The sequence below is a fragment of the Pagrus major genome, chromosome 5 (assembly GCF_040436345.1).
Source record: "Pagrus major chromosome 5, Pma_NU_1.0".
In the NCBI taxonomy this organism is placed as follows: Eukaryota; Metazoa; Chordata; class Actinopteri; order Spariformes; family Sparidae; genus Pagrus; species Pagrus major.
This window is the reverse complement of record NC_133219.1, coordinates 3114402-3141715: the sequence shown is the minus strand read 5'-3', so window position 1 is coordinate 3141715 and position 27314 is coordinate 3114402. Positions and strand designations below refer to the sequence as shown.

General features: G+C 41.0%; 1 protein-coding gene across 3 annotated transcripts; it reads right to left on the bottom strand.

Moving 5' to 3' along the window:
- Nucleotides 1-27308, bottom strand: fkbp15b (FKBP prolyl isomerase family member 15b). Of its 3 annotated transcripts, none has more exons than XM_073466493.1 (29): nucleotides 27154-27308; nucleotides 25024-25130; nucleotides 24860-24938; nucleotides 24537-24606; nucleotides 24375-24449; nucleotides 21616-21714; nucleotides 21008-21157; nucleotides 20836-20904; nucleotides 19531-19674; nucleotides 19164-19318; nucleotides 19019-19067; nucleotides 18780-18896; nucleotides 18292-18376; nucleotides 18077-18177; nucleotides 17890-17977; nucleotides 15692-15801; nucleotides 15494-15592; nucleotides 15249-15343; nucleotides 14587-14689; nucleotides 11747-11918; nucleotides 10394-10530; nucleotides 10018-10173; nucleotides 9640-9792; nucleotides 7979-8071; nucleotides 7652-7765; nucleotides 3083-3190; nucleotides 2086-2762; nucleotides 1002-1110; nucleotides 1-769 (listed from the first exon to the last, which is right to left on the bottom strand). In XM_073466493.1, exons 1-29 carry the CDS (start codon nucleotides 27201-27203, stop codon nucleotides 692-694), a joined length of 3642 nt encoding a protein of 1213 aa, XP_073322594.1. In that variant the 5' UTR covers nucleotides 27204-27308; the 3' UTR covers nucleotides 1-691. The 3 variants fall into 3 exon arrangements, with proteins under 3 accessions (XP_073322594.1, XP_073322595.1, XP_073322596.1); XM_073466494.1 differs by having other exon boundaries at nucleotides 17890-17959; XM_073466495.1 differs by lacking the exon at nucleotides 1002-1110 and having other exon boundaries at nucleotides 677-769.
- Between the last annotated feature and the right edge of the window lie 6 nt (nucleotides 27309-27314).

The following is a 27314-nucleotide window of genomic DNA, read 5'->3' as shown; positions in this document are numbered from 1 at the left end:
TGCCTCCATGTCATTTATTTCCTGGAATGAAATTCAGGTTAGCAAATTGTGTAAAAATTCTATTCTTAAAGCAGCAAGCTAATCATTAAAAACCATGTAATGGTACAGTCTGAAAACCACTGATTTCAGATTTACTGCTGATTCAACAAACTCATCTGCTACAGTGCCATGTAAAAATTTTACATTAAAAAGGGACAGTTCACACCAAAACCAAGAATACACATTTTTCTTCTTACCTATTGTGCTTTTTATCCAAGTAGATTGTTCCATTATATAGGAGAGAAGGCAGACATCTCTATGGCAGATATCTCCAAAACTCAGCAACTCACACCCAAACAATCTAGATGAATAAGTAACACTCCCGGTAAAAGGAAAAATGCGTATTCTTGATTTTTGGGTGAACTGTCCCTTTAAATTGCTTCACCCATAGATATAACATAATCAACAAAATTATTTGTTTTGATTACAATTACAGGCTTGTTATTCAAACAAAAATCAGCCGGGAATTGAAGCTTTGTCCTGCTGTGGCAGCAGCTGTCAGGTGAAGAGCCACGCTGTCTGATTTCTCCATCCAATCAAGTTCATCAGCAGCTTCTCGTCATCTAGACTGCTCCACCAGGCAGAGAGAGCTGCTGAAGCACCTTGTGCCTGTCTTATATGATGGAAATGAAGATGCAGACTTTTATTATTCTCAGTTCAGCCAGTCCAGATCATCATCTTCTTCTTCATCACCAAACAGAGGGGCAGGAGGCGGATGCCCCTTCAAGCTCTGGACACAAACAAGAGAAATAAAAACTTGAATTCTGACCATCAATGTTGTATTGATGGACTTCCCTAATACAGAGCAGAATTTAATGTCTGGAAAGAAGAATAACGTAGTGATGAAACATCACTGATGGACTTAACATTGACACAAAACAAAAACACAAAGGGAGGGGATGGGGTCGGGGTTAGACAGAGAGTGCTGAATCATCTGAGAGTTTAGACTGATCCTTCCTCACCATCTCATCCTCCTCGTCCTCCTCACTGGGTGCTGCGGGGGGTTTGGCAGGAGTTGTGATCTGGAAAAATGGCTCCTCTCCATTTTCCTCACCCATTCCCCCAGTCAGACTGAGAGAATAGCAGACAGGAGGGGAGGGGGGGCACAAAAAGAAGTGACGAAGAAAGAGAAAAGGAAATGGGGATGAAGCGAGCAGTTAGTTTGCAGGAATACATGCATTTATTAGTAGAGATGGGGGCCACAAATGTGTTATTATTGTAGTCAAGTTAAATCAAATCTGGTCAATTAGATTTATTTCCATTCATTCCCACCAGCTGTTTGTTTCAGCTCATCTCAGTACAGTTGGGAGATGTTTCAAATTTGGCAGTGGTTGTTGGTACTGCAGCTGCAATTCAAATGTTTTAAAAACTTTGCGGGGCATTCAAGGATGCTCAAGAATTATAAGACAACTGCTTACATGTTGTCCGATATGTGCCGACAGGAAGATTAGTTTTCTGTAGAGATTATAATGCAGTAAAAGTTAGCGGTTTCAGTGCACTGATGTCATTTGACACAAAGTTTATTGACTGTAAGATTTTCTCAACAGAGACAGTTTGGAGTGGTTGGAGTTGTCAATGCTTACTGCAATGCATGCTGCATTTGTGACTTCTTATGTATCATTTTTACAATTGTTACTTTTTTAATACAGAAATTGCCTGTTTTATTGGTGCTGTTTTCAGGTGCATCACTTTTCTTGAGTTGTACTGTAGTTTTTGTATGTAGTTGCTAGGCATGTCCTCTTAGAACATGCGTTTGTTTCCTAGTGTTACTATTATTGTCAAGGTGTGCATCTTATATGTTGTGCGATGTGAGCTGTCTGACTTGTTGGCAGTTTTTCCTGCTGATTAATAAAGTGATCTGTGTGAGGCTGTGCATCACCTGATGGTTGAAACAGTGATTCTGCATCACATCTATCCCACCGGTTGTGTTAGTGGAATCACTAGCGGCCAGACTTTGCTCAGAGTGAACATTTATGAGATCTGACTGGAAGCCACCTGGTTGGCCAAGAATAATCTGACATATTACGTGTTTACACCAGCACTCACCCTGTGGCTTCTTCTGAGCTGTTCGGAAGTGTACTGGGTGGTGGAGGTGGGTTTTCTGGGGGTCCAAAGGCTTTTTTAGAAGCAGCATTCATTCCTCCAACATGCTCTCCATCATCCACGTTCTCCTTGACCACCTCAGTGCTCACAGCAGTATTCCTTTCTGACACAACAGTTTCCTGTCCATCCTCAGGTGGTGAACTTTGACCAGGTCCATCATCTGGATCTGCAGACTTGCTGGTGTCTTTTTCCTCTGTAGAGGTTTTAGGAACAGAGCTGTCTGCCTGCTCATGGTGTAATTCTGACTCTGCTGCTGCTGTCTCTTGCGGTTTCAGTTCAGTCGATGAAACTGGATAGAGATCAGTGGATACTGAGGCCTCTTCCTGGCTTTGTGTCTTTGGACCAGTTACTTTGTCTGTCTCCTTCTCTGCCACTACATCCTGTTCAATCTGGTTCTCACTGACTTGGTGAGAATCTGATTTAACTGCATGTTCTTCTTCCTTCTTTTCTTCTTCTGTGACTTCTCTCTCTCCATTCACATGTACATTCTGATGAGGTGCGTCCTCTCTTTGTTTCACGTCATCATTTTCTTCTTCCTCCTCTGCCTCTGCTTCCTCTTCATTCTTACTCTGTCTCAGGGAAGATCCGTCTGTGCCGCTGAGCAGCTGCAGGGTTACATTCTGGAAAAAAAATATCCCTATGATGGAGGTAAGTTCACCAAAACAAATCCTCTGCACTAGTGTTATGTTGTGCACAATCAAGTCAGTGAGAGTCATTTTGCCAAGGTGCAAAAATCATTTAAAGCACACAAACACTTGGTTTACAACTGCATAATATAATACATGGCACTGGTCATATGTGAATTGGATACAAGAAACCTTATTTCATCATACATGCATTTCCATATTTTAGCCATTTGCAAAACATGCCATTAATTTTGTGTGACGATCCAGACTGCCACAGAAAGGCTGCTTTGGCATTTTATGGCAAAGGAACTGACCTTAATGGTAGTGACAATCACCCCCAGCACAGCCTGGCCACTGTAGGATTCACTGAGGTCAAACTCCCCTCGCAAAGAGTGAAACACGCCATTCATCACACGCTTCACCTGCAAGTAAAAAATGAAAAAGAAAAAAGTAATGCCTTATGCATGCAAACTTTTTCCAACAAAACAAACTTGTACATCAGCACTCACAGTTAAATAAAGGTTGTATCTCAACTGTGAGCCATGACATGCAGCATTAGTCATTAGTTATACATACATATTCTATGCCAATATGAAAACAAAACATAAACAAATAATTTCATACACTATCTATAGGAAGTACCGGTCATGACATAAGTTATCTTAAAACTCTGACTGAAAAAATGACAGTGATAAATTGGTGTAAAGTGTTTATTTATGGTTGTTGTTGAAAATGTTTGAATTTACAGAATAAAGTGGTTCTGTTTACAGGGTTGTCAAATAATAATTCTCATACATTTCTACATTTTTGTTACAATGTGTAAAAGGTACAATGTGTAGGATTCAGTTGCATCAAACAGTGAAATATCCCTCATCTCACCCTTCCCTACGGTGGTCCGTAAAAACGCAAAAGGCTCTCTTTAGAGTCAGTGTTTGGTTTGTCCGTTCTGGGCTACTGTAGAAACATGGCAGTGCAACCGGGTGGACACTCGCCACCAGGAGGAGCTCCAGGCTTTGAAGCCAGTTTTCGTAGTGGCCAAACCGTGTAATTATATTGTCACGTGATGCACTGCGGCCCAAAAATACTTTTTCCCATAAGCTGACATTGTGAAAGAAGTCGGTCGATACATTTTTTTGAGCATCAACCCCTGTGAAATGACTCATTTCACTGTCAGAATTTAGGTCATTAGGTCCAATAACATTTGAAAAGTCTAGAAGAGCCGCACGATTACATTTTTTATCCCCATTCAAGTTAGCCAGGCGCTAAACAGGAAGTTAGCCGGCTCGGTCAGTGGAAGTCTCTAGTGCGCACACTCTATGGGCTGCACAACATGGAAGATCCGGGTATTTCCATAGCCGGGAAGTCGAGCCATTTTGGCTTTATGCAACACTGAGCAGCTTTCATGGGAATGAATGGGGCTCCGCCTCCAAGGCTGTGTGCAGTAGTAATAGGTCCATGGGTGGACTCCACATAAGAGGACCTGCTTTCTCTGCAGATATAAAAGCTCTTTCAAAGGTCATGAACATACTACATATTTTTGTTTCAGGTGATTACACACTAATGACAATTAATTATTAATAATGTATTGCACAGATTTAAACAATGGACCTTTAAAATGTATCCTGAAATACCAAAAAAGGAACACCTGCACTGTCCTAAAGCTGTGCAACAACACAACAAAACTATTCAAATGCATCATACTGTCTCAATGATCATATCAGTAATATCATAATCTTATACAAATTGTGTTGCACCTATGTCAATGCATTGATTCAACCATGGTCATTTTTGAGGCTGTTGGTTGTGTTGTATCTGTTTACATTATACTCAAACATTTCTCATGAAAAGCGCTAAAAAGGCCAAAGTGATCTGTGGCGCCCCGCACAGTTTCTGAGTGCGACACCACTGTGGTAAATACAAATCCCAGGTGTGTAACAGTTTGTCAGATGTAATGTAGGTGCTAACTACAAACAAAACTCATGACATCAGAACAATGTGATGTGGTGAAAACTTGTATGTTTCAGTGAACATGTATGTAACGCTGTGATCCTACCCTCTCACTGAAGTTACATAGAGCAGGAACAAGAGACAGAGACACCATTCACCCTGTTACAAGACACTGTACCATCAACATGACTGACGCTGATAGTTTAAGGTCAAAAAGTTACATTATGTTGCTTTAATTAGCAGTTTGTAGGAGAAATGGTTTTGACTTCCATCCCATTCCATTTTGACTATCCGGGGACACACTTTGACTGCAGTCTAATGGAAACGTTAATTGTTTTGATTCATATATTGGCACTACTGGAATATGTGCACAGCCCATATATGTATACAGATGATATACTGAAAAACAGATTCAAGATTCAAAGCCCTGCTCACTATGTAGTAACATAGTAACAGTATGTAAGATATTATATGCTACGTATATATAATATGTTGTGAGCTGGAGAGTTGCCTGGTAAATGTTCTGTTGCCTCTATTTGGAAAAGTTCTATTATCATTCCTGTGCCTGATAAAGCAAGCTGTAAAGAGAATAATGATTACCGTCCTGTTGCGCTGACTTCGTTGATAATGAAGTGTTTGGAGAAAATCATGATCAATTTCTTGAAGACAGAGGTTAGCTGTTTTTTAGACCCCTTTCAGTTTGCTTTCAAGTGCAACAGAAGTACTGAGGATGCCATTTTAGCTGTGACCCATCTTATTAAAAAGCATTTAGAGGACTCTGGCTCATTTGCACGTCTCTTATTGGTTGATTTTAGTTCAGCTTTTAATACGTTGCAGCCACATTTTTTTATTAGGAGATTAAATGATCTTAATGTTCACCCTTCTATTATTAAATGGTATTTTTCATTTTAGGTAATCGCAGACAGCGGGTCAGTGTGAATGGAACTTTATCTGACATTAAAACCCTGAGCACAGGTGCACCACAGGACTGCATGAGTTCACCGGTTCTGTTCACTCTGTACACAGATGCGTGTAGAAGTTTTTTCACAAACAATCACATTATCAAGTTCTCAGACGATACTGCAATCTTATCTATGTTGAAAAAGAACAGTGATATATCTGACTACTTTTTGGAAATTCAGAGGTTTGTTGAGTGGTGTGACGATTCATTCTTAATGTAAATAAGACAGTTGAAATGGTGTTCAACCCCCAAGGAGTGGGTGACCACAGGCCTGTGGTCATCCACAATGAAGCCATTGCCCAGGTGCAGTCATACAAATATCTGGGTGTTTTCATTGACAACGCACTCACCTGGAGCACACACGTTGATAACCTCTGTTGCAGACTACAGCAATGGTTGCATTTTTTACGTCGTCTGAGAATCCGTGGTGTTGATCAAAGACTTGTTGATTTTTTATAAGGCAGTCCTAGAAAGTCTGATTAGGTACTGTATTACAGCGTGGTTTGGTAACCTCTCTGTACATCTAAAAAACAAATTGTCTCAGCTAATTCATGCTGCTGGAAAAATTATTGGTGTCAAAGAGCACTTCTCCAGTCAGAGTATTTATGAACAGGCCACTTTGCAACAAGCAAATAAGATTGTCTGCGACCCATCACACATCCTGCATGGCGAGTATGAGCTGCTACCGTCTGGTAGAAGGTTTAGAGTTCCTCACTGCAGACTGAACAGATTCAAAAACCCGTTGGTTCCAGTGTCAATCGAGCTGTTAAATAAGGTCAGATAAGACCTTATTTAGTTCAGGCGACTTGCGTTTGCTTGTTTTGTATAGGTTAGTAATTTTCCTACTACAATTTTAGCACTTTTTTGCACTCTCCGGCACTTTGTATGATACAGATGTGCATATCTATTGTATGTGATTGTGTGTAATTGCATGTTCTGTGTTACTTGTGGCTGCAGCATGGGCGAATAGCCCAGAACAAATTTCCCACATTGTGGGACAATAAAGTTAATCTTGAATCTTGAATCTTGAAATCCGACAGTATAAGTCGATACATCAGCACCACAACAAACAGCTCAAAAAATGACACTTCCTGTTTGTGGCAAGGAACCTAAAAAAGAAGGAAGGGTCAGACTTCTGATGAAGAAGTGCCTCAAGGAAATGAAAGAACACACTTTTTATCGACACGTTGTTCGTCCCTCGATTTCGTTTGGGAATGGCTCATGTTCGCAGTGTAACTGCAGTAATAACAACAGTCATAACAGCGGAAATCAGTCAGACTTGCCCCGTTGCTGACAATATTATCAGCCCTGTCAATCATTTGGGGGGAAAAAATCAATGGTTTACCGACTCTGAAGTGTGTCCTTTCATTTTCAGGAGGCATTTCTTCATCAGAAGTCATATGATAAAGATATGTTGGGTTTTAGTGTGTTTCACCATGCATCTCCAATTGACTTCAATACAAGCAGCAGGACAGTCTGGCCCCAAAGCAAGATTCAGTGACGTAATGACCCTTCCTTCTTCATTGTTTTTCTTGTGTGTGGGTGGTAAGAGGCACCCAGAGAGAATGGGCGGGACTGAAGGTTAAATCATCCTTCACTGACATCTGGTGGTGGTAATATGCTACTGCTGATCATTTTTGATTTTCGCTTGAGTCCCTTTTCCACCAAAGTAGCTCTTGAACCAGCCCACTTTTCTGCCAATTTTGACCAGAACCATTTTAAATAAGGATGCATCAACAACAGAGGGTGTTGCACAATGGGCAGCAGCCTGTACAATAGGACACGCAAACTTTGGTTCCCACTTTAGGTCAAGGAAAACTATTGTTGTTATGTTAGTGTTTGGTTCCAGCTGCAAACCAACTTTTTTTCAGGTTCCGCACCCTCATTTTTGTTCCATTTGTGTGTGTGTGTGTGTGTGTGTGTGTGTGTGTGTGTGTGTGTGTGTGTGTGTGTGTTCTCATGTATGACTCCTCACCTCTGCTGCAGTGTCTCCCGAACTCTCTTGCTCAGCCAGTTTCTTCTCCAGTTCAGCCACTCTTCTCTCCAGCTGCTCCCTTACAGCTACTCCTTGCTGCTCTAAGGCTGTGTACTGAAAGAGAATACCATGCAGTAACTATGTGAGTGTAGGAACGGGTGGTAGGAATGTAACCCTGAATATAAAAAGCAGCAAACATAATTTTGCTGAGGAGTGAATGGCTGCGTATGTATACGTGATGTCCCTGACGAATGCATTCCCTGCCAATGATGACCATTTAATCTAATTAGAAGTGCAGGCTGACTGACAACAAGTCATCCATCTTACTTTTTTCTGAAGCGCCTGCAGCTCTTCAGTCTGCCCCCGGTGTTGCAGCAAACTCTGTTCTTCTGATTCTTTAGACTGCTTTAGAACCGTAAACTGTTGAGAGTGAGAGAGGCCAAAAATAAGACAATAATACATTATACATTGACACGTACAACACAGGATTTTAATGGTATTTTAATAACTAATTTGTTGGTGACTCCAAGTTCAAACTAAAGTCATTTTAAAACTAACTGGTTGCTGCAAAACAGATAAAAAAAAAACTTAAACCACTGGATTTTTGACTGAATATATGTTTAAACAATGTGTGCATTACAGGGGAAAACCAGGCATTCACAGACATAAACTGTCTGTTTTTACTTTTGAGAAGTGAAAATATCTAATGAATTTTCTGCACCTTGTGGTTTCATTTTGTCAACAACATAAGTAGTTTACACAAAAGGCTACCTACTACTGGCTAATAACCTAAAACAGCTATGTAGTTAGCTAGTTTGCTGTTTTAGCTTTTTTAGACAACCAGCTAGCCAAAAAAAATGTCATGGTACTTTGTCCATTTATTTAGCAACAGCTAGTTTTAAGCATTTCAGTTTTGATATATTTATCAATTACTGTTGAAAAGTTAAAGTTGTGTTCAAGGGTTTTCATGTCACCTAGCAATGGCCTTATGGTGAAAATAATGTGTAGGGGCCTATTACATTTATTAAAGCATAAAATAATAATAATGACATATGGGGCCTGGGGGCCATGGTGAGTCAAACTGTGTTGCGCTTATTTGCTTTTCCTTTACCAGTTATACCGCGGCGAGTTGAGCTGTGCCACGCCCCAGAAAGGACCTTCTGAGAGGAGTGGGGCTAAAGTGCGTCTGCCTCCAATAAGGCTGCGTGAACTTCTTGTGACTGCGGCCAAACCATGACGACCACCTTCAACTCATGTCTGAGCAGGAAACTTGAGTGAAAGTGTTTTTAAAAGTCTCTGTGTTCATTTATCATTACTTTTGTAACCGAATCTCTGTGGTTTGAAGCTTAGTTTCTCTTCAGCATCCCTGTTTGGACTTTCAGACATCTGCTTTAGTTTACGGTTTCATCAGGTTCTCTTTCAGCCGTTTCAGGAGTCGCTGTAAGTTTCTGTGTATAACCAGTTTAGTGGAGCCTTGTTTGCGGCTATTGTTCGTTAATACTGTGGTAAGAAGCAGATTACAGTCTCTCTGCAGGTAGCCCTGTTGTAATAGAGATATAAATCCCTGCCACACTGGGCTGACATCAAACAGAGTCTACTCTATATGATACCATAAACACACCATGACCTTGTCCTGCATCAACATATAAAACAAATACAAAATACCATTATTACAAAGAAATTACATTATTATTACAGGGGGGGGTTTCAACTTCAAAAAGCTGCTGGACTTACAAGAGACACATTTTAAAATAACAATGGTCAAAATCAACACAGCAGAGAACAGTTTATTATTTGTATTAGTTTTGATTTTTAGACCCTACTATGGGTTGAGTTAAACAACACTTTGATCTCCAACATTTCCCATTATGTAACCCTGATGACATCAACAGGGTTACTTTTCAATGTGTGAAATGAACAAACAATAAGACAAACTTTCTGAATATATTGCACAGACTTGTGTGTTTTATCACGGCAAGCTTATCTACCTTTTCCTGTAGCTGGGTTAACTTGTCATGCAAAGCATCTCTCTGCTCTGTTAGTTCAGTCAGCTCTCTACTGTGGTGCTCTTTAGCTGAGGCCAACATCTGCTCACACTTCCCCTTCCACTCCTCCTCCAGCTCCACCTGCAGCTGAGACAACTGCAACACAGACATGGTAAATGCCATTAGTGGTGGTATGTGTGTCCAATGTAGCCATGTGAGGTAAGCTGCAATTAAGTTTTTTTTTTTATGAACAGATCCAAAGGATATTTAGGAGAGTTCAGAAGGAAGACCGATTGCAAATCATTAAACCATCACTGCATCATTCCTATTCCTTCAGTATATATTATATATTTGCTGAAAAACTCGTTCATTAGATGTTACCTGTTCAGATGCAGCGTTGTCAGTGCTAGTCCTGGCCTTGCGAAGTTGAGCTCGGAGGTTGTCCAGCTCCTGCTGGCTGCTCTTGCGGAGCTCCTCCACCTCCTCATCCCGACGCTGACGCTCAGCCTGCCACTTCTTCTTCCTGTCTGAAAGTGTCTTAAAGGGAGGGAAACAAACCGTTATTCAGCATTAACATGACAACTTTTTAGCATTTCAAAAACTCCTGCCTGAATTCTTTCTGAATCTTAATTCTTGAACACATTATCTTTGTTTCAATGGTGACTCCTGGTTACTGTGAGATAAGGAGCATAAGCTCAGTAGAAAACCAAAGGTCCCCTTTCACTGACATAAGGACAAAATCATGAAGCATACTTACTCGTTCTAGGCTCTCTTTATCAGTCTTTAGGTCTTGCACTTCCTCCTCCATGTTGTTGACTCTCAGCTCCATCTCTTTGCGTTTTTGCTTCTCTGTGCGATATTGAGCCTGGACCCTCTCTACTTCTTCCTTCAGCTCTGAAACACAAACACAGCACTGTTTCTATAATTCTAACATGGCCTTGGTCGGTTAGCGCGTAACATTATTTTCTTGCTGCCATCAAAGCAATTTCAGTCCAAACCTGTTAACATGCAATGTTAACCACACATCTGAATCCTACTCTGTTATCAGGAATATGATCCAGAAATGTCATGATTCCAAGCTTGAAGTCATTTTCAGACTCAGATGACGTCCTTCCTTACAGTCACCAATAGAGAAATGTTGATATGATCAACAAGTCACATGAGTTTTACTCATTTGTTTGGATGACCATCCAAAATGGAAGGGCTCGGGGCGCCCATTAGCTCAGTTGGTAGAGCAGGCATCCCATGTGCAGAGGCTTTGTCCTCGCCGCAGCGGCCCACGGTTCGAGTCCAACCTGGGGCCCTTTGCGGCATGTCACCCCCCCCCCCCATCCTGTCATCTCTGAGCTGTCCTATCAATAAAGCCATAAAAAGGCCCGAAAAATGTAGGTGATATTCTATCAACAAATCACATTGTAAGACCAAAGCACAGAAAGACTTGCAGGGGGTGACATGTTCCTTCAGTACAATGGAAACTCACTGTAGTTTAGTTTGACTCAATTCCTCATTCACCATCCTGCTGCCACTAATACTCACCAGAGCACCTAATGTGGATTAATCACCCACTGTAAACAAGTCCCTAAAAATGCACAATTTACTCCTGTTTAAAGAAGTATTTCACAGCTAGAAGGATGGTCCTGGCATCAAACTGGGCTGTCTATGAGGTAGAAAGACACATTTATTTATTTTTTTTATCATCTACATGGCTGTAATATTCCCTAATGCTCAAAAGCTAGAAAACCTACAATAACCACAGTGCACTGCATTGAAGAGAAGTTTATCATTGTTCATTTGTATATACTACTAGCATCGTAGCGGTACAGATCTGGTTTTAAGTAACATTTGATGAAAACTACAGTGACCAGCAGAAATTAATTCAACTTATTGTGACTTTAGAGGCTGTAAATTCTGCTGCCGCTCTGTGTATTGTGGTGTCCATTTATATCAATGTATGTATATAATGTATATTATATCAATCTATATATTATATCAATGTAATGTATATAGACTTTATACTAGACAGCTTCAGGATTTAAAGCCTCCTAAATGATCCGAACGCTGAACACTTCTCTAAAAAAAAGGAACCAATAAAATTGACATCAGCACAAACCTTCCTGCTGTGTTTCCATGGCAGCGATGTGCTGGCTCCTGCTCTCACTGTCCTGCAGCACTGAGCTCAGTTTAGTCTGCAGCTCCACAGCCTTCTGCTGGTGAGCTGAAGCTTCTAGCTGCAGCTGAGACAGCCGGGCCGTGGCCGAAGCCAGATCTTCCGTCAGACGAACCTGATGGGGATGCAGGCAGATAGGTGGAAGGGGTGAGAGGAGGGGATATACTACGGTTAGCCTACAGTGAAGTAAAACCCAGGCCGCACAGACACAGTGTAACAAGAGAGTGACAGCCTGGATGAGTGGCTACTAGTGCTAGTGATGTGAGCAGCGAGACCCTGTGGGAGAAAAATGGTGAGTGATGACAAATGGAAAAGGAGACAGATGGGAAAAAGAAGAAGGAAAAGTTAGTTCAAATGTTCATGACGTATGATCTAAACAGGATGATTCCAGTGGCAGCGGTCAGATCTGGGTCAAATAGTAGATCCACGTAATTCTTAACATTTGTGCAGCTTGCCTGGAAGTGAGGAGTGATCAGGACAAAACATAGTCAGATCAGCTGAGTAGTCAAAGAGCTGCATCCAAAGTCAACTAGATTTATTTGCAGAGACTGTGTGAACTTACTACTGAACTTGTCTGATGAACTTTGCAATACAAGGGACCTTATCTGTTGTGCTCCTCTAAATGGAAACCATTCCAAAATCATGTTGGGCAGAAAGAGCAGATTTTTTCCTCCCGAGTTACATCTGTAAATGACAAACTCACTGAGGAGCTGGCTTTACTGTTTTTGCTCAAAACAGCTGCTGGTTTGAAAATAAACTTTTGTGTTTCTCATCTTGTAGATACTATTTGACCCCAGTCTCGTAGCAGTACACAGAGAAAACAGGCTCACCTGGCCGGAGCCCAGGTCCTGAGGCAGTGCGTGCTGAGAAGAGAGAGCAGTAAATGCTAGATTTTCCTCAGTGCAAATGAGCAGGCAGAGAGCAGTCAGCAAAGAGTGAAGCAATTATCATTAGCATTAGATTTGTAACAGGAAACAGAGCGTGAATTATTCAATACATACCAACCCGACCACCACTGATAGTGGTAAATATGATGGGCATTACTGAAGTGAAAATTTTAATGTGAAATTCAGATTGGACAGAAGAGAAGATAATGATGCATGTGCTCTGACGTTACTATTCAAAATGTAACACTTATTTGTTTCTAATACCAAACAAAGTCTCAGCGTTCAGTGAGTTTTGTGAAGTAATTTTGTCAATCGTCACTGTATTGTGAAAAATGTTGAAATGGTGAATACTTTTAGTTTTGTTTTTTTAACAACAGGTAGACAGTCTAAAGACTGTAGCAGAGGGACAGCTGCACACTCACATTTGATTTAATTTTGTTCAGTGGTTAAATGGTGAAGACCTTCACCTACCTTTGTGCTTAAGCCCAATACTGGGTTGTTGAGGTTAATACCAGTGCTGATATTTAAAAGAAAAAACAATTATATAATGGTTAATTAATTCATTATAAATAATGTAATGTGGTTACTAAAGATAAAAGTATGCAATATGTACTGAGCAGAACATTTTAACATGTCAGTGCTCTCTGATGGACAAACTCTGCAATGCAGTCACTGTTTCTAAAACACCTCAAACATATCCTTTGGGGCTTTTCCATACACATGTGCTGGCTCGGCTTGACTCAGTTTGACTCGTCACGTCAGCTTAGCGTGGCAGTATTTTACATCTTCATTACAACAGGGCAACCTGCTTGAAGGTGTGTCTTTAAGAACCCATTTGTCCTGAGTAGTGGTCAAAGGATTCACTGTCAATACTCTTCCTCCCAGCAGTATAATCGAAGATCACTGTTAAAAAAGCTCAACTCATTTGGTGACAAATGTTTCATTACCTATACATTTTTCTCTTCAAAAGCCCCAGTTATTTTGTTATTCTAAAACATTCTATTATGAAGCAGCAAAATAAGGAAATGTTGGGTTTTCACCAGCAGTAACTTTACACGACTTCTGAAAAAGCTGAAAGCGAACACCATGAAACCATAAAATAAAGCAGATGTCTGAAAGTGCCAACCGGGACGCAGAAGAGAAACTAAACTTCAAACCAGAGATTCAGTCAGAAGTTACAAAAGCACTGAGAACTGAACACACTGACACTTTTAAAAACATCTTTCTCTCACGTCTCCTGCACAGACATGAGTTGGGTATGGCAACGCAGGTTTGTTTGAGAGGGAGAAGGGGGCTCGTCACGGAAAACCGACAACTAGGCCTAATGTTACAAGTCGCTCAGAATTACAATAAAAATACTACCAATTAATCAATAATAAATGCAATGATAATTCTAATATTCTTGATCCTTTCCTTACAAACGTCTTGTCCTCTGCACACATAGGTAATCTATGTTTAGTGTTTGGTCTCAGACAGGAGCACTCTTCATGAAGTAAAGGCTTGTGTATTTAATGTTCTTTCTAAATGTTTTTTCAAAGTTGCAGTTTGTCAGAACTGCACAGGTTCTTCCTGACTTCCAAGACATCACAGTCAAAACGTTACAGAGCAAGTAAAGGTAAAAGTAGAGAAGCTTTCACTTATTCGGACAGCTTGCACTGAAACAGATCGAAATCCGTAAATATTGTAGGAAGACACCACCACTAATGGCTACTTGTCTGCTTCCGGTACTTCCCCGGATTTGTATGTATAAATGACAGTTCTCGGTGCATATGACGGTTTGGGTCCATCACAAACTACTATCTTCTGACTAACAGTGGAGTAAGTAGTATCATGCTTGTTACAGTGTAAATGCACAATCAATTGTTCCCCTCTTCACCACTAAAGACAGATCCTCACCTTGTCCTGCTCAGCCTGCAGCAGTCTGGCCTGGTTCTGTTCACTGGATGACTTGAGGGAGTCGTTCCTCTTTTCCAGCAGCAGGTTACTCTGCTCCATGTATCTGGACAAGAACTGAGACTTAGACTGAAAACCTCCCTGAATTTCTCTTTAACCTACAGGAGTCAGTTTGGTCCTGTGACAATGTTCATCTAACTAGAAAAAAACAAAGTGTGGCAGAGTGGAAGAGATACTGACAACTGAAACCTTTTTAGTCTTTTCAAACTATTTGCAATATATCCTCCAGTTTAGTGGCTCACATGAAACATCTTATTGTTTTAATCTTTTTTTCACCAGTTACATTAGGTTTTAAATCCACACATTTTAGTTTTGCAGTGCAGCAGAACAGGACTACAAAGATTATGTGATGACATTGCCTGTTTAAAATAAAAACATAAAGGCATTTTGGAACTTGATCCATTATTTTATCGTCATAACCATTTTAAACAAAACCAAATAATAACATAAGTCACATAAAGGTGGCTTTAAACATAAGAGCTCCACATTATCAAGAGAGAGAGCGGGATCATATACTGTACATTTCTATAGAAATAGAGGAAGTAGTGGTAGGACATGATGTTCTGGCCTTCTGACAGTCGTTAATTTGACTACTTGACACTTACCTCTGGTTCTGGTTGATGAGCTCACCGATCTTACGGTTTTGCTCCTCAATGCGAGAGCTTTTCTCAAAGACTTCCTTTTTTAAACATTCATTTTCCTAAAAACAAAATAGAACACAGTTTGAATCCTGAAAAACAAGTCCCAATATGCCGAAAGTTGTAATAAGAGAATCAATATATATGTGTTCTAAAAAGAGCTGGGGTGAAACTTGAGGAACAGAGCCTCAAAAACACAGAAGGCACCATACCTGGACAATTCTTTGGATGTTGTGCATGATCATCGAGGTTTCCATGGACATACTAGACACACCCATGGACAGATTTCCCTGCCTTTGAAGGTCATCTATCTGTGAAAGTAAAAAAAAAAGAGCAGAACCAGATGTATCTCTGTTCTGTTAAATCTGCTTAAAGAACAAAGAACGTATTCATGCAGACAGACTTCATACCTTTGAGGCAAGTTGTTCAACTTTATCTGCTACTTTTCCAACAGATAAACGGATCTCTGTGTTGTGTTGTCTGGCCTCAGTCATCAGGAAGGAAGTAACATCACTGGAACCTGCAGAAAAAAAGCATAATCACTACAATTATTGTAACAGTTTCTCCACTTAAATCAAACACAAAAACTGCCTTGCAGCTGTGTAGACTGATCAACTATCAAGACTTTAAAAAAGCAGAATGATGGTGGAGGTGGTGGGCAAATCATTGTAAGTGCTGTAAGCCCGACCACAGTGTAACACTGACTACCGTGACAAGCCTAGCGCAAGGTTTAAATACACTGCTCAAAAAAATTAAGGGAACACTTCAATCACACATCAGATCTTGATGAACGAATAATTCAAGTTGAAAATCTTTACTGATGTACATTGTATAATTTGTTGAGAACAAAATGTCATAACAACGATCAATGGAAACCAAAATCATCAACCCACTGAGGGCTGGATTCAAAATCACACTGAAAATCAAACTGAAAAATTGAAATCACAGGCTGATCCAACTTGTCAACTTGTGTGAATTTATCAGGGCAACTCATAATGTGACTCAGTAGTGTGTATGGCCCCCACGGGCCTGTGCCTGTGCCAACATCTGGGCATCCTCCTGATGAGTCGGCGGGTGGTGTCCTGGGGGATCTCCTCACAGACCTGGATCGGGGCATCAGTCAGCTCCTGGACAGTCTGTGGCTGTACTTGACAGCATTGGATGCACCGATACAGAACGTCCCAAAGGTGCTCAATTGGATTTAGGTCAGGAGAACAAGAGGGCCATTCAATGGCATCAATGCCTTCATCCTCCAGGAACTGCCTCCACACTGTGGCCACATGAGGCCGGTCACTATCCTGCACCAGGATGAACCCAGGGCCCACTGCACCAGTGTAAGGTCTGACAGTCGTGCTGAGGATTTCATCCCGGTACCTAACAGCAGTCAGGGTACCGTTGGCTTTGACATGGAGGTCTGTGCGACCCTCCAAGGATATGCCTCCCCAGACCATCACTGACCCACCGCCAAACCGGTCATGATGTTACAGACAGCACAATGTCCACCACGGTGTCTCCAGACTCTTTCACACCTGTCACATGCACCCAGTGTAAACCTGCTCTCATCTGTGAAGAGAACGGAGCGCCAACGACGGACCTGCCAATTCTGGTGTTCTCTCGTGAATGCCAATCGAGCTTCACGGTGCTGGGCTGTGAGCACAGGTCCCACTAGAGGACGTTGGGCCCTCATGCCACCCTCACGGAGTCTGTTTCTGACAGTCCAGTTAGAAACATGCCAACCAGTAACCTGGTGGAGGTCATTCTGTAGGGATCTGGCAGTGCTCCTGAGGTTCCTCCTCGCACAAAGGAGCAGATACCGGTCCTGCTGCTGGGTTGATGCTCTTCTATGGCCCTGTCCAGCTCTCCTCGTGTAACAGCCTGTCTCCTGGTATCTCCTCCATGCTCTTGAGACTGTGCTGGGAGACACAGTAAACCTTCTTGCGACTGCACGTATGGATGTGCCATCCTGGAGGAGCTGGACTACATGTGCAACCTGACTGGGCTGCAGGTACCGCCTCATGCTACCAGTAGTGACAAGGACACTAGCAGAACACACAACTAGACAGTCAGGAAGGATAAGGATAGAGCAACTGTCTGTGGCCACCACATGCAAAACCATTCCTTCCATTCATTTGTGGAGGTTGTCTTGATTTTGCCTCTCCATAACAGGAACTAAGGCAGATCACTTTGATCTGCTGTCACTTTAATTTGCACCAAAGCTGGTGAAACTGATTCACAATCACAATCACTGTGCTTCCTAAATGCACAGATTGATATCCCTGAAGTTTAATCGACTTGGTGTTATACTTGATGGTTAAGTGTTCCCTTATTTTTTTGAGCAGTGTAAGTAATTTATAAGGAAAAAACATTTGCACTGTTAAAACCGTATGTGCATACAGATGTATGATTATTTATCGTTTACATTTTTTTGTTAGATATGAAGAAAACATGAGCAGAAGTGCTGCCAGATGTCTGGCAAGAAATAAATACAAATGTATTTCATTTGTTAGTTCAGTGCGGGGTTATTTAAGAGTAGGGAAAAAAGATTGCTCACTGCACTCTTCTGGTCTGATTATAAAAGTTTCCTTGTAATTGAATTGAATGCTCTTACCCATGTATGGGACAGTTTGTGCAGGGTAAACCTGGCCAACGGGCTGCAGCTGAGATGGAGCCACAGAGGTCTGTGTGTAGGAGTAAGGCTATGACACAACAGAATGCAAATGATATAAAGAGATATTACCAGATGTTATTATGTGCATACTGATGATAAGTTAGTACAAAATGTGGTGAAATCTCACCTGAAAGGCATGGCTGCCGCCTGGCAGCCCAGGCTGTGGGGCAACAGTGGTCATAACAGGAACTAAGGCAGATGGTGGAGCTGTTTGAGGATGAGGATGTACTGTAGGTAAAACAATACAATTTCACAGATCAAATTTGGGGAAATGGTAAAACATATAGTGCACATCCTGAGCTGCAGGAAGAATGCATACAAGAACAGATGGAAGAAGCTCACCGTGTGCTGAAGCTGGGGCAGTAGTGGATATCTGCACTGGAGATGCAGCTGCAGGCCCATCCTTCGCTCTGCTGCCACTGGTGTCCTGGAGATCAACGCACAGTGGTAGAAACTCAGTAACAACACCAGATGTTGCAGATATGCATTTTATAGTGGCACACCAGCTATTTTGAACTGCATTTCCATTCAAAGTAAAAAATCAGTGCAGCAGAGGCTGAGAGACCCTGCCTTTAAGCTGCTGGAATATGGGTTAAGCTCCAAAAACACAGATTCTACACTTCCAGTAATAGTCTGGTAAATTCTCACATCTTTTTACAATTCAACACCAGCATCCTATTAAAAATGTGGTCTGCAAAGCCAAGCACAGATTACTCAAGTGATGCATTTTTTTCTTTTTTTTTTTATATGGCCTTTTAATGGAATTTGCTGACATACTTATTTTTTAACATCTACAAAAAAATTTCCTTTCCACGATTCTGCCAACCCACCTCCAGCTCAGAGTCACTGGATTCAGGCTGGCTGGCTGCTCCTGTCAGAAAGGGCAACATAGGCTGTCCCATCTTTGCCATGCGAGAGATCAGCTTGGCTTTTGTTGCGTCTGGATTCTGAAGTTAGACAAAAAAATATATATAAATTATATATATTATGTAATTAAACCTGAAAATAACTGAAAACAATAATATCCAAGCACATCATTAATAAGTCATAAAACTGCTAGGGTGCTTACTGCGAGTTGATCACTGAGTGAGTTTGACTTTGCACGAAGTGGTGGATCCCTGGAAAAACAAATAAAAGTTCACAGACAAATCAGCTTTAATGAGAAAAGAGTTATGGACAATGCCATTAACAATTTCCTGAGGCTTAAATCTCACCCCGGTATGGCTGGACCTGAGGTTGTCATCTGTACTGGGGGCTCTGGGGCTAGATTCTCCACACTGGGCGCTGGGGAAGGAGCAGGTGAGGGAGCAGCAGAGTCTCTGGAGCTGGCACTGGCCTGGTCAGACCCACTATCCTTGGAAAACTTCACCTAGACCACAAAACAAACAGAACAGGCTTCAGTTCATACTTCACCAATATTACAAGGAACTAGGGGTAAAGAGGTCTAGTCAGTAGTGGCAGCTCGTTAAACACAGACATAACTTACGTATTCATGTGACATTAGAAAGATGTGGTCTGTTAAAAAGGTCTAATACAAAAGCAGATAAGGGAAGACTGTAAAAACTATTCAGTGGGTGTTACCCGTCGAAGCTCTGCTTCAAAAATAAGAGTGCTGTTAGACGGGACACGGTTGGGGACTCCCTTGGATCCATACGCTAGGTTGGGAGGGATGATGATGACACGACGGCCTGCCTTCTTCATCCCCAGCATCCCCTCCTCCCAGCCCTGGTCACACAGAGAAGGACAGAGGAGGGATGATAAGGTAACAACATAATGGTATGATGACGATGAACATCATGCAGTCACAGTTTAGGCTGGTCATTCAAAGCAGGATAGTTTATTTCAAAACGCATTGTTAAGGCATTAGTTCAATAAGTGGAAGAGCAAATGCACTAGAGACACAACAAGAAAGCAAACATCCGGATCCAAAAGTTAATGGGGTCTATTCTGAACCAAGACCCATCCTCCATCCAAGTTTTGTGGAAATCAGTTCAGCATTAGTGTAATCCCACTGACAAAGAAGCCAACAAGTGGACATGGTTGAAAACATAACCTCCTTGGTGAAAGTAATGAAGCCACCGGTGGGATGCTCGGACAGAAAAGCTCTTCTCATAAATGGGCTGTCACAATAATTATACATGGGGATGAATAAAAGATTCAACTTTAGACTGGCTACTTGTTTGCTTCTGTAGCAGCCAGACTTCCTTATTTTCAGTTTACAATAGTGTGAGAGGATGTAACTTCAGTATACACATGAAGCAAAGAGTAGTTCCCCTGAACCTTTTTGCACCATAAGTGGCAGGATCCTCTGAATTCAGCCTGCTCCTAGGCCGTGCAGTTTTGTGATACAGAAACACCTGGGATTTATGAGAGTACAGTGTGTGACTTTGGATGTCATGATTTATTGGAGCTGAAATGTTGAAATAATGATTGTTAAGTCTGAGCTGCAGTTCATTTAGACACTTTTCTGAACAATTTAAAATGTTGCTGGGCAAAATGGCCTATCACCAGATCTAAGTTATCAATGATTTCTCTAACTTTTCTTGTTTGCCCAGCCTGAATGCAACAACATGTGATAAAAATATCAATATCACACAGTGTATGCAAATAAGGAATATTGTCAAAAATGTGAATGAAACATGCGGGGTACTGTGTGTATCACCTGTGAAATTGTGTTTGAATGATGAACAGCTGTTCTGGTGGTAAGGTGCAATCTTTGAAAATATCTTTACATGGTTAAAAACAGTAGGGGTAGGAGTAATAAAAGAAGAAGAACACAGAAGAAAATAAGAATTCATTTTTCATAATTATACTATTTAAAAAGCTTTTTCATGGGGATTGAACTTAAAGTACCTTTCTTAATTAGTACATTATGGATTGACTCACTTTGATCACTTTTCCAACTCCAACTTTCAGTCGTAGCAACTTGTCCTTGTTCTGGTTGGAGTCAAACATCTGAAATGACATTCATGTTTTATTGAGTAATGTGACATAATGCCTAGAGAATTCACTGGAACTGTTCACAAAATGATGATATTGATAAAAAAAAATGTGTGACCTGTCCGATGACGTGGTTCTGCAGGAGCCAGCCTGTGTACACCACCTCCAGAGAGTCTCCATTCTCCACCGCCTGGCCCTCACCAAGACTTAGATCTTGAACTACCACAGTGTCTAAGGAGGCTGCGCTGTTTGCTTTCGCCAAACATACCTGATGAACATAAAAGGGACAGAAGAAGTTACAATCTGAAAAATCAAATCAAATCAATTCTATTTATATAACCCAAAATCACAATCATATTGCGTCAGTGGGCTTTACAATCTGTACGGTGAAAGAAATCCTCTGTCCTCGGACCCTCGATTCAAGTGAGGAAAAACTTGCCATATTGAGAAAAAAAACCTTTTAACAGGAGAAAAAAGATGAAAGAAACCCTCTCCCAGGGCGGACGGACATGCAATAGATGTCGCATGTACAGAACAGAACAACAAAATCACAATTTACAAAAACAACATAACTCATGATATTTGGTAAAAGCTTGTATCTAATGAAGGTCAGAATGAAGCTGAATCCTGATACTCGTTGATCTTGTGCTGGTTGCCTAGTCCACACTTTGTTAGTCAAATAATACATCACAAGCTTAGTGCTAGTTCTGCTCCTGTGCCACTGACCTCTTTGCAGAAGTCCGATGAAGTTTTCTCTGATTCAAACATCAGGGACCAGTTCTGCCTCTGGTCATCATAAAAAGTGCAGTAATTGTTTGGCTGTACCTGCGGGGGAGAAACAACATGTGGTCAGGAAGACAGAAAAGACAAGACAACCAACACTTGAGCTCATGCTGTATCAGTTTTCACCAGTGATCTGCTCTTTTGCACAGCAGCTTGCTCCAAAGTCTATCAGTTATAGAGTCTAGGGGAATCTGTGCTCATGAACTTTGACACACTGTTCTTTTTGTTGTGTTTAAATGTATTTATCTAGCCGGTGACAGACTGATATGGAGTGTGGAGTGTGCAGCTGAACTTTGTAAATGTTGCATTAATCAATTCAAAAAGGATAAAGTATAAAGATGTGTACATTTAAAAAGGGAAAATATCGTCACATGTAATGAATGTTTTAGTTAATATTTGGAATAGCATGCTTAGCTGTAATGAACTTACAATAATGTTTAAGATAAAGATGTTTATGACGAGTGTAGCTGGTCCTCCCATTCTCTTTATCTTTCCACTATATTTTACGACATACAAAACAGGATACAACATCAACAACGCAGAACACTTCACATCATGAAGTCGTCCCAGAAGATCTCCCTTGTGTATTGTGACAGCTAGCTGTAACATGCATTTCTTTTTGATTTCTGGACACATAGCCAGAGATTACTACAGTTAATAGGACTGACTGTGTAAAGATGCCAACCAGCAGAAACCTTGGACTCACTTAGATCTTAACTGCTCTAAAAGTTGATTTTTTAGCATAAAATGCATATTGGAGCCATGAAAAACGTGCTATCGTTTAAACTGACTTCTTCCAATGAAAAGGCTGTTTTTTGTTTTTTTTTAATGTATTTATTTAATTTACTCACTCTTCATTTTGTCTCATTTATTTCATTTACTCACTTATTAAATATAATATATAATATACTATGCCCTCTTTCACTTCATACAGTTTCATACCCTACAAATCTTCTCCCTGTCTTCTTGCTGTTTTGTATTTCTCCCCCCTTTGTTCCTTCTGCAATTATTGCTGCTGTTGTTCTTTTTTTTTTCTCGTATTATTATAATTTATTTTTGTTTGTTTCTGTGTTTCTTTGTTATCAGTTCCTCTGTCTCGTCTTGTGCCATTTTACATATATGTATGATCACATTTGTCACTTGTACTGCACCTAAAAAAAAAAATGAAAAGGCTCAGTGCCAAAATAAAAAGGAACCTACGACAGTTGTGTCTGAAGTCCGTGAGACACAGTTGCTCCAGTGTAAGCCAGTGAGCAGACAATTACATAAAAATTCCATTTGAATTTAAATGACTTTTTAATATTAAAAACAAATAATAACAAAATGATCGATAAATCTGCTAATAATTCTGTTTCCTTACTCTTTTAATAATGATTAATATAATCTTAAATAAATAACTTGGTAATAATAAATCTGTTTTTAAATGTTACTGTCTGCATGTTATATTCCATTTCACAATTCTTTTCTCTCTTGCTCCGATTCCTTCAGTTTCCACTGTGTGATTTCATGTTGATTCAAAGACATCCATGCAGAGTTCCACCAGAAATTCAATCTGGCCTGGCCTGGTGTGTCTGGCCAGCTGTTATATGTTGGCAGGAGTCGGGCCACACATTATGAATATTTAGTTCCATCTCCCATTCACTTCTACAGATGAATGACCGACGGCCAAATTCAAGTGTTGTTTCCTGTTTTGCTCCGACCCCAGCTGCTCTGTGGATGTAGAAGTCAGAGGTGACCTTTATTCAACTATGACATAGATGTGCTCTGTCGGCCAATGGAAACATTCACCATTTTTACCACACCACCAGACTATAAACTGAAGCATCATTCTTATACACCCTAACCCAGCCACCCTACAGTTTGTGATCGCTCCGATCAATAATTATTTATTACCCACATCATCATCCACCTCACATCCTTTTTTGGGGCTGAGATGGCTCGATGAAATATTTCATGGCAGATTATGATAAAAACACTCTTGATCATAGAGAATTTCTGTTATCGAGAATATAAATGAAATAAAAATAAATAATAAGAATCTCCTCACAATACTGACTTAAAACGACTGTCGAGGCCAGAATTTCCTGATTCATTTTGAGTTGTCACAAGGGGGATGCAATAAAATTATTTTCTTCACCAAATGAATGGTCAATCGATTCCATTATTATTTTAGTGCCAGTGGAAGAGTGTAAGGCATATTTTGATGATTACTGGGATATCACAGTGAATCGCAATTATTTTAGCCATGACTGTAGCGACTTCAACGAACAAAGGAGTCGCTGAGAGCCTGAGGCTGGGCCTGATTGTCTGACGCACTGCACACAAAGAAGTCACTGAGATTCGAAAATAAGTTGAGTTGTGAGGTGTATACTACATAAGAGTAAAGTTATTCCAGAGGGGACAGAGGTATAGGAGTAACCCCTCTCTTATGTATGCCATAATATCCTACTGCACTGTATGTTGACAAAATAGGGCAAAACCACAATCATATAGGTAACCTTACTCTAAAGAACACAATGTAAGGAACATCAGAATATGTTCAGACTTCCTTCAGTTAGGAAAACTTTTTTGGACCTAAAAACTAAAAACATGCTTCTGTACATTAGTAGACTTCCCATCAATACGTAACGTGTCAGTCACCTCTCAGTGTCAGAACGCTTCAGGTTCTCTGTTTGTCTACACATATCAAACACTCTACTCACCGTGAAAACAAAGCCCACATGAATCTTGGCAGCAGCCACTTGTTTCTGTTGGCTCAAGTACAGAAGCAGCTTGTACTGCAGGAAAGAAGAGGTGCATTATTCATAAAAATCAAAAGTCACACAAATAATCTCAAACAAGTGACCAATTAACAAAGCTCATACCTCTTTTGTTGTGTGGTTGCCCAGTACGGCTGCTCCCAGCTTGCCCTGCTTCACATACTGTCCGTTAATACTGCACATGGGACAGAAATGGCAGGAAGGCTTTTCACTTGATCATGTATAAGATGGTTTAGGGAGTCGTGACTTGATTTATGCAGTTTTTTGAGGGAATTAATTTTCTGGGTTTTAAAAACAGTTCTTGTGGGGAGTGAATAGCTGCAGCCCATGGATGTTTTACATTTAGAAAATGAATGAAGAAAGCTGAAAATTAAACAAAACCAAAAAAAAAGCAAAGTTAAAGTGGTTTTAAAATATTAAGAACTCACTATCTGAAGGTTTGAACTGCTGTCGCGAATAACACTGCAGGCGCTCCGGCTGGCGGGGCTGCTTTCTGGCTGGCTGGTGCTGTGAACAGACAAACACATTCAGTTCAGCCTCCACATTATGGCTGAATCTGACGTCGCTGATGCCTCCGTTGTGGCGTTCTCACCTGAATTGGAGCTCTTCCTGGGCTGTTTCGGTGCCGTGTACTGGAACGACTCATTCCCCTGACTGCTGGCTTCCTGGTCTAGTCCAAACAGGGAGGCCAACTTGGCCCTGCAAGGAGAACAAGTGTAAAGATCATCTAGATATGCTTATATTTGCCATGAAATGTATGATCCATTTTTAGAATAAAGATAACCTGGTCTCAGACATAAGATATGGCCTCTGACGCAGCTCTGACTGTGAGGTCAGGCTAGTTCCTACTGACAGGGGTAGAGCTGCTCGTACAAGCCTTTCTTCTTTATTTCGGAGTTGTCAGGAGTTACTGAAGCTACATGCCACACAGTTTGAATCCACCCGAAGGTTTAAAAGTCTGTACAACCATAGGACTGCATCGATATTTTCATCATTGATTAATCAGTCTTTTTTTGTACTTTTCTACTGATTCCCAGTAAAAATAAACGCAGAGATGTTAAAACAGAGAGAAGCAGAAAATCCTTATATTTGAGGAACTGGAAAGGGCAAACCTCGACATTTCTGCTTAACAAGTGACTTAACAATTAAATTGATGGCGTTTGATTTTCTGATTATTGATTAATCAACAGCAATTGTAGAGCAGAAACAACTACACCATTACCACACCATTACGTAGTACAATAGCATAACAACTATCTCAGCCGTGGTTACTAGTCACATTATTTTCAACAGATGGGATCAAACCTGCACGGCTAGATTTCTCTCAGAAAACTGCTGAGCTAACTGTACTGACCCCTGGAACTCCTTCCACTGGTAATCATTAGAATCTCCCAGAATGGACATGTTGAAAGCCTTTAGGCCCTCATCCCCGATGGTAAGGAACCGGGGCGAGTCTGTTTGCATGTGTGAGTCAAAATCCTTGGTGCACGTTCCAACGCTTCTATCCTGGGCTTCCCCTGATCACTCGGTCCTCGGTGCAGTCACACCACCACGGTAGATTCAACAGCATAGCAGAGAAAGAAACTGAGGAGCTCCGACTTGGTGCTGTGTGTTCGCTGAGCAGAGATGGGCTGTGGCAGAAGCCTTCACCTTACTACTCTAACAGGCAGCATGTGAGAGGAATTAGCCGCCATAACACTCCTCCCTCCAGAACAGGCCCTTGTTCCCCCGGCTCACACACACTGTGCTGCTATCACACAATGATCATGCAGTGCCAGAGAGCACAACACAGCTCTATGAATGGAAATCTGGCAAAGCTGAAACTGAATGGCTCATAATTGAGAGGTGAGGTATATTAATAGTAAGTGAGTGTGTGTCATAAGGAAAAGGCTCAGTTTGGATTCCTGAGGCCACTCATGTGTTTGTCAACATCCAGACAACCTCCATTTTCAGTGAAGAACTACATACACATACACATAGAACATGAAGAACTGAACATGTCAAAATGTATTTTCAACAAATGGACTGTTGACCTTTATTCTGGAAATATCCCAGTGCTCCACGCTAGCTCACGAACTGTGCATTTTGATAAAAGGGATTTGGCTGATAGGACAGTGATTATAAACCTCAAACCAGACATGAAGGCCTGTGATAACTCATCAGACCAGAGTCCGTATGAAATATGGAATATTTCTAATGCTCCGCAGGATGGAAAGACTTTGCAGATGCTACATGTGACATGGTAAGTTCAGCCAACTCTCCCGTTAGCTTTCCTGGCATGTCGCGCTCTTTGATTTGCAGCTCAAGTGTCAGCAGACATGCAGCAGTGTCCTGAGGGCTAACCACCAGGAAGGACTTCATCATCTGGCTCGGTATTCTTTGAGAGAACTTCGTTTATATCACATGTAATCTTTTTTGACGTGGATCACAGTGCTCCTCTGGGGTTTTGTGGAAGAAAACAATTATGGACCACAAAAATAATTGTAGAATATTGACCGCTTCATTGCGAGAAATATAAGTCTAATAAAAGAACAATTCACAGAATAGCCAAGGGTTTCATTTATTTTCTAAAGCCATAACAAGGCCGCAAATAAATTGCCAAGTTTTAAAAGAAATTTTGCCTATACATAAAAGAGCTAGCTTAACCATGGCTAGCTAAATGGTTGTAAGCTAGTTAGCTTGCTCGCCACCTAAGAGCATTAAGTGAACAAATAAAACTCACCCTCCTGTGGGAGACAAGAAGTCCCCGTCTTCATCGTCTCCGCCGAACATCTTTTCAGTTTGAAGCCTTTCCTTGATACATAAAACAAACACACTAAAGAGTTAGCTGTTTCTCATGACTAGTTTGTTGAGCTATGATTTCCCCTTCCTGTTTATGGGGGA

Bases quoted from the DNA above. Each gene is read 5' to 3' on its own strand.
- fkbp15b (XM_073466493.1), bottom strand. From the start codon at position 27,203: ATGTTCGGCGGAGACGATGAAGACGGGGACTTCTTGTCTCCCACAGGA. The intron at 18,178-18,291 runs GTGAGCTTCTTC...TTTTACCTACAG, and splicing joins TGCCCCAGCTTCAGCACACG to TACATCCTCATCCTCAAACA. The intron at 770-1,001 runs GTGAGGAAGGAT...GTTTGTGTCCAG, and splicing joins AGGACGAGGAGGATGAGATG to AGCTTGAAGGGGCATCCGCC.